Source organism: Diaphorina citri, unplaced genomic scaffold (assembly GCF_000475195.1).
Source record: "Diaphorina citri unplaced genomic scaffold, Diaci psyllid genome assembly version 1.1 scaffold21, whole genome shotgun sequence".
In the NCBI taxonomy this organism is placed as follows: domain Eukaryota; kingdom Metazoa; phylum Arthropoda; class Insecta; order Hemiptera; family Psyllidae; genus Diaphorina; species Diaphorina citri.
Window position 1 is genome coordinate 428,381 of NW_007377459.1, and position 9,891 is coordinate 438,271.

The window sequence follows — 9,891 nt, forward strand, 5'->3', positions numbered from 1 at the left end:
ACCGGGGTCTAGATATCAATAGGAAGCATTTATCACCTTGTAATTAGGCATCTACAGTCCACGTCAACTGGGAAGTCCGATGGAAGCGCATGGAGGGGAACCGCAACTTCCCAACTGTAAGTCGGATAGTTCTCAGCACTAGATGATTCCCAATCAGATATTACAGCCAGCACCTGACATGGCCTTAGCAGTAGAAGTTTATTTTACTATGTACCAGTCCTAGCAGACACACACAGCAGGGAATATCTTGCCTGACCAGGCAAGAGGTTATACGAATACGAATCTGCCTAACCAGGACTACGGATTCAATAAGGAGGAACAAGAGCCAAGGGAAGTTAAATGAAATCTCAAATGTTATAATTTTCAAATAACAATAAAATATGACATTTGGGACAGTCCTAATTTTTACATTAATGCGACTACTAAGTAGAAAAGTCTAAACTTTTAATCTTATGCTGTTTATATTGCAGAAGTAAAAGCTCTTTTTAGTCTTATTCGAGCAGGATACACATTTTATGTTTTTACTATAGGAGACCCACAGGATACACATTTTATGTTTTTACTATAGGAGACCCACAGGATACACATTCTATGTTTTTACTATACGAGACCCACAGGGTTAACTATTATTTATGAGCATGTGCCTAACAATGGAGCAGTTGCAGTTGGGTAAAAATTATGAATAAAAGGTCGATTCCTACGTAAAAAGTTGTGAAAAATCCAAATCTGAAGGAGCAGTTGCAGTTGGGTAAAAATTATGAATAAAAGGTCGATTCCTACGTAAAAAGTTGTGAAAAATCCAAATCTGAGGTCAAAAGTACGAAAAAGTAACTTTAAAAGGTCGAACAATTTTTAACCGCTGTGCCAATGAAAAAGTCCAAATATGAGGTCAAAACTCCGAAAAAGTAACTTTAAAAGGTCGAAAATTCAATTTTTAATTGCCGTTCTAATGAAAAAGTTCAATTGTGACGTCAGACTTAATGTCAAAATGCGCAGAAACGCTTGCGCACAAAAAAACGAAGCGGGAGTCATGAATTATGACGTCATCGCCTACGGGAGCATATGTCGTGACGTCAAACTTTACGATTTATCAGTATTATTTAAATCGATTTATCTCGGTATCTAGAAGTCGTAGAAGAAAAAGAAAAATTCCATTGGTCCTCATTTTTCCTGCTCTATGACTTTGAAACATCACACAAGTAAGCGCAACTGATCTATTACTGTATTCCTTAATTTAATTTACTTACATAATTATAAAAAATGTTCTGTGAGTATTTATTGAATAACAGACGATTGCCAGACCAAACAATATTCATTTAGCATGCAAAATACAACTGAAAAAGACCATTTTTCAAATAAATAAAAAGGAAAAAGAAGATGATTTTTATTTTATGAAATAGTCAAATTATACTAGACACTTAAATTAAACAAGGTGAAACATACGCTTAGTTCTAAGGGCCGTCTCAGATTGGAAGAGTAAACGCGCGACTTTTTTGTAGCGCGCAGTCACCTGCAATATTAAACCCATGAAAATGATATATAGTCTATAGATGGAGGGTTTCTATTCATTTTCATAGGTTTGGGTTTGAAGGCGACTAAGCGCTACTAAAAGTCGCGGGTCTACGCTTTCAATGTGCGACGGACCTTCAGTTAGAAACCCAATGGATTAGGTAGCCAAAATGTAACTTAACCCAGTAATGCCCACTGGACTATACATATATAGGAAACCGCTTTTTGGCGTAACGGCGGGCGGCATTTTTTTTTTTTTCTTTTTTCTTTCAGATATGTTCTTCTGAACACTAAAGGATATCATATTTCAATTTTCATCAAAATCGGAAACAAAAAGTTTGCCGGGCATACCTGGGTTAATGGGACAAATAGGAAGATCCCAAGGTAATGTTTTAACTGCTTACAGAACTCTACAATATAATAAAAACTAACGTAAAATAGGTATATCTTATTCTAGCATATGAGAACACTTAAACAAATATAAGGACAGTATGTCTTCCTAGGTACTAAACCAGTCAATTTATAAAAAACACACATAGATACAAGTAAAATTTACAAAATTCATGTGATTTTACCCCACCAAAAGAAACACAAATTGGTGGATTTCACCAATGACTTTTTAATAATCCAAAAAGAAGATTTTAGTGAGCCAAAAAGGAGGAGTTTTTAAAAAGTCCTGTTCGGATAATCAAAGACTTCTTTTTGGATCATTCAAAATTCTCCCATTAGTGAAATCTCCGATTAAGTCATTGGCGAAATCCACCATCCACCAATAAAGTTACAGAGACTGCTACCTGGGAATGAGTTCCGCTGGGCAGCACCAGCAATTGGCGCATTTTAGTTCCAATTTTCTCCGTTAGCGGCGCTGATAGGAATACACTTACATGCTGTAGTGGCCAAAACAAATGGAACTGATAGTTACACTCTGTGGCAAAGTGTCATAAATATTATATGGCAATTTCCTATGGCCATAGCTTGTTACCATCAAGTAGCAAATTTTAACCATAGAAATGAGATTTTAAAGTACGAAAATGCTATCAATCAACATATTCTGACCATAGAAAATATAGAAATGATATTTTACCGTACGAAAATGTTATTAAGAAGTACACTTTGGCCATAGAGATACAACTTTTTTTCCGTACGAAAATACGACAATTTGCCCCAGAGTGACCGTACCTTCAGGTAGTTGTGTGAATTTTGTTCATTTTCCCAGGGCTGGAATGTAGGTTCCCTGTTCTTGTCAGGGCCGGAGTTATTTATCATTGATCCGGGAACTTGCTTAGATCACACGTAAGCACTTGACTGACGAGACATTGACTTCCCTCCTGTAAACAGAATATAGCTTGTTAATAATCTGCCTAAACTGTAATGTTATGATTTATTTCTGGTGGAGTGCTTAGCACGGTGGACTTCGGATCTGGAGGTTGGTGGTTCGAGTACAAGTCAAGTTACAAAATTTAGCTTAGTGTATTAAGCAGGGAACGACATTTGTGACAAGCATTTTTTATGCTTAGCACAATTAAAATTCTTCCTCATTATTTAATTTAGATGATTAATAAAACTAGAGAACATGAAAAATCTCTTCTAACATTAAAGAAGATGGTAGAGTTCCCATGGCCGCTACCGATTTCTTCCGCTGAATAGCGAGGGATATCCTTTGAATAAGGTATATGAAGCGGCCCTTTTGCCTACAGAACATCTCTGCCTTATAAACACTAGGATCTGGGTTCGATTCCCACAAAGGCGACCTTTATCCTAGACAGATGAGGTTCGTTGTTGGAACGGCTGGCTTTCTCCTATCCTATACTCCTTCTCTCTCCGATTTCAGGACGATAAGACCTTAGTAGTTACAGTTCCCTCTACCAAACCTCTTGGAAAAAAAAGTTCAAATAGGTAATACCACTCACCAGCTCTCGTACTCTATTTGAAGATCAACCTTGCCAAATTCGTCCTTTTTACTTTCCTTATTGTGTTATACAGTCACGTTGAACCCCCCTCTATCTAAATATTCAAAATTCGACAATTCACTTACCCCAGGGCAAATCCCCACCAGTGAATCCGCATGGGAAAAGAACTCCTCCTTGAGAGAAATGACGATCGTTTGAAGCGAGTCCTGAGTTTTGGTGACAATGTAGGAGGCTACTTTTCCAATGTTGGTGTTGTCCAGAGCAGCGTCGATTTCATCCAGGACGAAGAATGGGGCAGGATGATAACTGAAAGGAGAAAGAAAATATATAATAGAATAAAAATTTAAGGAGATATATCCTATGAAATATGAGTCAAGATTCAGTTTTGCTCACATGGAAATCTGACTCAGCTTGCTGGGATCCTAAACCACAGGATCTATACAAGATAACAGCGCATTTGAAGTGATTAACACGTTTAACGTCACTGTATAACTGCTATTGCTATTGGTGACCGGGACCGGGACCGGGAAAAGCCAGTAGGACGCGATTGCCTAGATAGAGAAGTCACCCATCTGGATACCAAACAAGCGCAACATTGCTTAACTTCAATGATCCAATGGGAACTGATAACTGATGCATTCCACATGGTATCGCCGAGATTTAAAGTAATTTTTAACACGTTTAACGTCACTGTATAGCTGCTATTGTTATTGGTGACCGGGACCGGGAAAAGCCAGCAGGGCGCGATTGCCCAGATAGTGAAGTCATCCATCTGGATACCAAACAAGCGCAACATTGCTTAACTTCAATGATCCAATGGGAACTGATAACTGATGCATTCCACATGGTATCGCCGCTGGCTTCTCAAAATAAATGAAAAGATGTTTTATTATAATTATTATTATTTATTATTACTATACTATATTTTTAATTTTTACCTCATTTTTGATAGTTAGGATGCTTATTTGTAAATAGTTAGTAAAGGGAAATCGTTTATATATGTAAATAAATAAAATAAATAAATATATTTTACATGAAGTTAACAAGGTATATTATTGCATTCAATTTACTCTGACAAAGTTTTACAAGCGATCTCAATCGTAAACAATATTTCTCACCTGTGTATAGGCGAACAGCAATGCTAGAGCGGCCACAGTTTTCTCTCCTCCCGACAATTGGTCATGGGTTGGAACCGCTTACCGGTGCGACACAATTGTAGTTGACACCCTGTAGGTAAGGGGCTCCTCAGGGTTCTCGGGTCCCAGGAATGGCCTGGGCAGGACTGATTCTGAGCCAGCGCCTGCCAGCGGACATTTGTAACAAACTTTTAATGGCTGGGACCTTAGAGTTAAACTAGTTTTTAGTCAGCCTAGTTATTTTGGAGGGTCTCTTTAACGTTTCAAAAGTTTATTTTTGGGACTGAATTTCAATATGAATCATTAGTGGGACCTATTTGAAGCACAAATCACCCATCAATATCAATTTTTGCCCATTTTTTTTTTTTTTTTTTTTTTTTTTTGCTTCTTCTATTGGCGGGAGAACATGGAAAAATGAAATATTGAATGAGCCATAACTCCGGCCCTGGTTGTCGGATCGAGCTCAAACCTTCACCAAAGTACTGCGTTCTTCAAGACCTTTGATATGATGTATCACATGTAGGGGGTTCTCATTTAATATTTTAAAGTTGATAGTGTCACCCTGATAGTGCCGAAAGTTGAGATCCAATAAAAATAGGTTTCCTTCAACTATTAGAATTACTTACCTTATAAATACCGTCTATTTCATTGGACACGTGTTCGAAGCATCGTGTAAACTTGTCATACCGCTCCTTTTTGATTCGATCAAAGTTAGCCTTGGCTTTCTTCGCTCGCTTCCTGGCGTTCTCGAACTCTTCATTAGTTTTCATCAGGTTTTCCTTGGCATGCTCCAACTTTTCCATAGCCTGCGGGGGAAATGGAATGTATTGTCAGAATTGAAATGGAATAGAATATGACTTGAGATGAAAATAATACTCTTCACTCTTGGCAATGTCTGGCTGGGGGACACTAAAAAGGGAATAGATCAGCTTAGTCTGGCTGGGGGACTTAGCATACCAGCCTGAAATTACCCTTACTAAAGAATTAGCAAAAGCTGAATGCGAAGGGCATCCACTTGTAAAATTTTGTAGCCAAAACCAAATGTAAGCCCAAAAGCGACCACCCTAGGGCTGATTGAGGGCTGACGAAAAACGCCGACCCCGTCTAAACACAGGAAAAGGCGAAGAAAAAGAAGAAGACTCTTCACTCTTGGCTAACTACGTTTTTGTTAAAAGTCCCTCAAACTTGGCCCAGAGATTCTTTATAAAATGTAGATTAAAAGTCTCCTCGGGCCCAAGGTCGAGAAATGTACGGTTCGGCCACTATTCAACACGAAAGTTTTTCGAAAACGTTCACTTTTCCCAGGACTTTAGTTTTTGCTAAAAAGTCGCGCAAACTTGACACAGAATTTCTTCATAAAATGTAGATCAGAAGTCTCCTCGGGCCCAAGGTCGAGAAATGTACGGTTTGGATGCTATTCAGCACAAGAGTTTTGAAAAAAACTCAAAAACGTTCACTGTTCCCAGGATTTTAGTTTTTGCCAAAAGTCGCTCAAACTTGGCAGAGAGGTTCTGTATAAAATGTAGATCAAAAGTCTCCTCGGGACCAAGGTCGAGAAATGTACGGTTCGGCCGCTATTCAGCACAAAGGTTTTGAAAAAACTCGAAAGCATTCACTTTTCCCAGGACTTTAGTCTGTCTTACTTATGTGTTCACTTACCCTCAAGTTAGGAGCCTGGATGGTTTGTAGTCTAGAAGTCATTTCCTGTATACTCTTGGCTAACTTCCTGTCGTATATTCACTTTTCCCAGGACTTTAGTTTGTCTTACTTAAGTGTTCACTTACCCTCAAGTTAGGAGCCTGGATGGTTTGTAGTCTAGAAGTCATTTCCTGTATACTCTTGGCTAACTTCCTGTCGTATTTCTGAACTTCATCATGATCATCCAAATCTTTCAGATTATCCGATAGCTCAGAGTAGTTCAACTGAATTCTGAAATAATAGAGAGAAGTACCTCGATCAAATTATCTTATCTTTTAGTAATTAGCAGATATGTTCGATTTTTTAAGAGGTTCAACAGAGGGAACTGTAACTGCTAAGGTCTTATCGTTCCGAAATCGAAGAAAGAAGAAGACAGGATAGGAGAAAGCCAGCCGTTCCGAGAACGAACAGTAAGATACATTCGAACAAGCAAAGCTTTCGAAACGGTGCGTTGTTGGAGGGAAAAATCGGAGTAATTACATCAGCTACATTGTACTTTACGGGTCTGTGTTAAAGCATGCGTTCGTCCCGTAGTGTTGTGGAATTTTGTGTAGAGGAAAACATCGTGATGTTCGTGATATTATTTTGCAAAGACTGAAAGTTTATTTTTAAGAAAAATACTGGTTTGAAAAACCATCCAATCGTAGGACCACCACAGTACTCCCCCCCTAGAACCCTTTAGGGGGTCGAATTAGCCTTCCAAATCGTGTCCGATAGCCATCAGCAGTATTGTCAATGAAAGCGGGCTTCAATCGGTCCATAGAAATCGACTTTTCTTTTCCATTTACCAACAGACGAAACACTTTTCCTCTTCTTTCCAAAACACGGAATGGTCCATCATAAGGTTTTTGCAGGGGGGGCTTCACAGCATCATTTCTGACGAACACATGTGAACAACTATCCAGACCTTGAGGAAAGTAAGGCCTCTGAAGAGTATGATGAGCTGTGGGCCGTGATACTAAGGTTTTCATATGGGAACGCAACCGTGAAACAAAAGTACTCGGAGAAAGTTGAGGCGAATATGATGGATTCACCATATCGGCAGGGAGTTGCATAGTCTGGCCATACACCATTTCTGCAGGTGTTGCTCCCAAATCTTCCTTGAATGTTGACCGAAGACCCAAAAGCACAATAGGAAGTGATTCTGTCCATTTGACTTCGCTACACATGAGGGAGGACTTCAATGTCCTATGCCAACGTTCTAAAATCCCATTTGTTTGAGGATGATATGGTGAGGAGCGAACCCGATTTACCCCTAGGGTTTTCATCAACTCCTGGAACAAATTGGACTCGAATTGTTGTCCTTGATCCGTAGTAATGGTGCCTGGAACCCCAAATCGGGAGATCCAGCCAGAAATAAGCGTTTTACATATTGTATCGGCGGTAATATCTGAAGTAGGAAAAGCTTCTGGCCAACGTGTATATCTATCGAGAATGGTAACACAATACCGATAACCATCACAGACAGCCAGAGGTCCCACAATGTCAATATGTATGTGAGAGAAACGATCAGCTGGGATGCCAATGTGATCCGGAACTGAACGAGTATGCTTGTTGACCTTTGATTTTTGACATGATACACAACTCTTGACCCAGTCACGTACATCTGAATTCATGCCTGGCCAAACAAAACTGTTGGAAATGAGCTTCTGTGATGCTCTAGTCCCAGGATGACTAATGGCATGGAAAGAATGGAATATTTCTTTCCTGAGTGACTTAGGAACAAATGGACGTATCTTGCCATGAGAAGTATCGCAAACTACCTCATATTTGCCTTCGAAGTTAATTGATGATTCTCATGATTTTTTTTTATTATCTCAGAAAAAACTATAAAAATTAAAAAAAATATTGAGACTAAAACGAAGAAAATGCGTTCACTAGATCGTGAGATACAGCTCTCGGAACATGAGAGTCTCAAGCACGCCGATATCATACCTAGCGACAACACTGTACTCCCGTGATGACGTCATCTACCAATATCGCACGACGCGCTGTGAGCTTATTACCATAGGGATTTGGGTTAGGGGCTCAAAGAGATCGAATAGGTACCTATCTACGCATTTTGTTATCACTATTTTTCAATAGGTATCAGCTTAGGTACTTATACCTATTTTCAAATTTAGATATTTTCATTCCATTTTTACTTTCTATTACCTTTACGTATAGGGAACCTATACAAGGTAATGAGAAAGTATTGCAATCGGTCCAAATTTTCAAAATCGGGAAATGGGTGGAAATATCCGTTTCGGGGTGCCCTGATTCCAAAAAAGTGGTTTTCAGCCCATGGTCTGTACGTATGTATGTATGTACGTACGTGTGTACGTATGTATGTATGTACGCACGCACGCACGTATGTGTGTACTACAGGTTTAAATGGGAAAAGGTGGTATACAAAATATCTCAAGAACGGTTAGTCATAAAGCGATGAAATTTGGTATGATATACCGGTATGGTCCAAGGACGCGACTGTAACAATTTGGTTAAAATCGGATAGTCACTCATCCAGATTTTAACCAAAGTCAATGTTTCTTCAGTGGGCAAAGGTGGTATACAAAATATCTCAAGAACGGTTAGTCATATGTTGCAAAAGCTCAGAGGGCTTCTTATCGCCGAATTCTTGAGCTGACAGTAAATGCTGGAATCGTTGCGTCTCAGAACCAGAGAAATGTTCAATGAGACGATCTTTCAATGTTTTGTATTTTTCAACTGCAGGAGGATGGAATTGAAATGGAATAGAATATGACTCTTGACAATGTCTGGCTGGGGGACACTAAAAAGGAAATAGACCAGCTTAGTCTGGCTGGGGGACTTTAAACATTGAGCATACCAGCCTGAAATTTCCCTTACTAAAGAATTAGCAAAAGCTGAGTCTTGAGATGAAATGACTAATACTCTTCACTCTTGGCAATCTCTGGCTGGGGGACACTAAAAAGGGAATAGACCAGCTTAGTCTGGCTGGGGGACTTTAAACATTGAGCATACCAGCCTGAAATTTCCCTTACTAAAGAATTAGCAAAAGCTGAATGCGAAGGGCATCCACTCGTAAAATTCTGTAGCCAAAACCAAATGTAAGCCCTAAAGCGACCACCCTAGGGCTGATTGAGAGGCTGACGAAAAACGCCGACCCCGTCTAAACACAGGAAAAGGCGAAGAAAAAGAAGAAGACTCTTCACTCTTGGCTACGTTTTTGTTAAAAGTCCCTCAAACTTGGCCCAGAGATTCTTTATAAAATGTAGATCAAAAGTCTCCTCGGGCCCAAGGTCGAGAAATGTACCGTTCGGCCCCTATTCAACACGAAAGTTTTTCGAAAACGTTCACTTTTCTCAGGACTTTAGTTTTTGCTAAAAAGTCGCGCAAACTTGACGCAGAAGTTCTTCATAAAATGTAGATCAAAAGTCTCTTTGGGCCCAAGGTCGAGAAATATACGGTTCAGCCGCTATTCAGCACAAAAGTTTTGAAAAAACTCGAAAACGTTCACATTTCCCAGGACTTTAGTTTTTGCCAAAAGTCGCTCAAACTTGGCTGAAAGGTTCTGTATAAAATGTAGATCAAAAGTCTCTTTGGGCCCAAGGTCGAGAAATATACGGTTCAGCCGCTATTCAGCACAAAAGTTTTGAAAAAACTCGAAAACGTTCACT

At 39.3% G+C, this 9,891-nt stretch overlaps 1 protein-coding gene across 1 annotated transcript in view; it reads right to left on the reverse strand.

The window, feature by feature from the left end:
- Positions 1-1,552: 1,552 nt before the first annotated feature.
- LOC103508854 (structural maintenance of chromosomes protein 1A-like) overlaps positions 1,553-9,891 on the reverse strand; it is a 32,906-nt gene continuing 24,567 nt past the window's right edge. The window contains 12 exon segments of the mRNA XM_017443966.2: positions 1,553-2,837; positions 3,545-3,725; positions 4,538-4,545; positions 4,547-4,593; positions 4,596-4,619; positions 4,622-4,658; positions 4,661-4,693; positions 4,696-4,719; positions 5,182-5,361; positions 6,340-6,484; positions 6,950-7,179; positions 7,288-7,577. Of these exon segments, the coding sequence (XP_017299455.1) occupies positions 2,772-2,837; positions 3,545-3,725; positions 4,538-4,545; positions 4,547-4,593; positions 4,596-4,619; positions 4,622-4,658; positions 4,661-4,693; positions 4,696-4,719; positions 5,182-5,361; positions 6,340-6,484; positions 6,950-7,179; positions 7,288-7,577 (1,265 nt within the window). The 3' untranslated portion in view covers positions 1,553-2,771.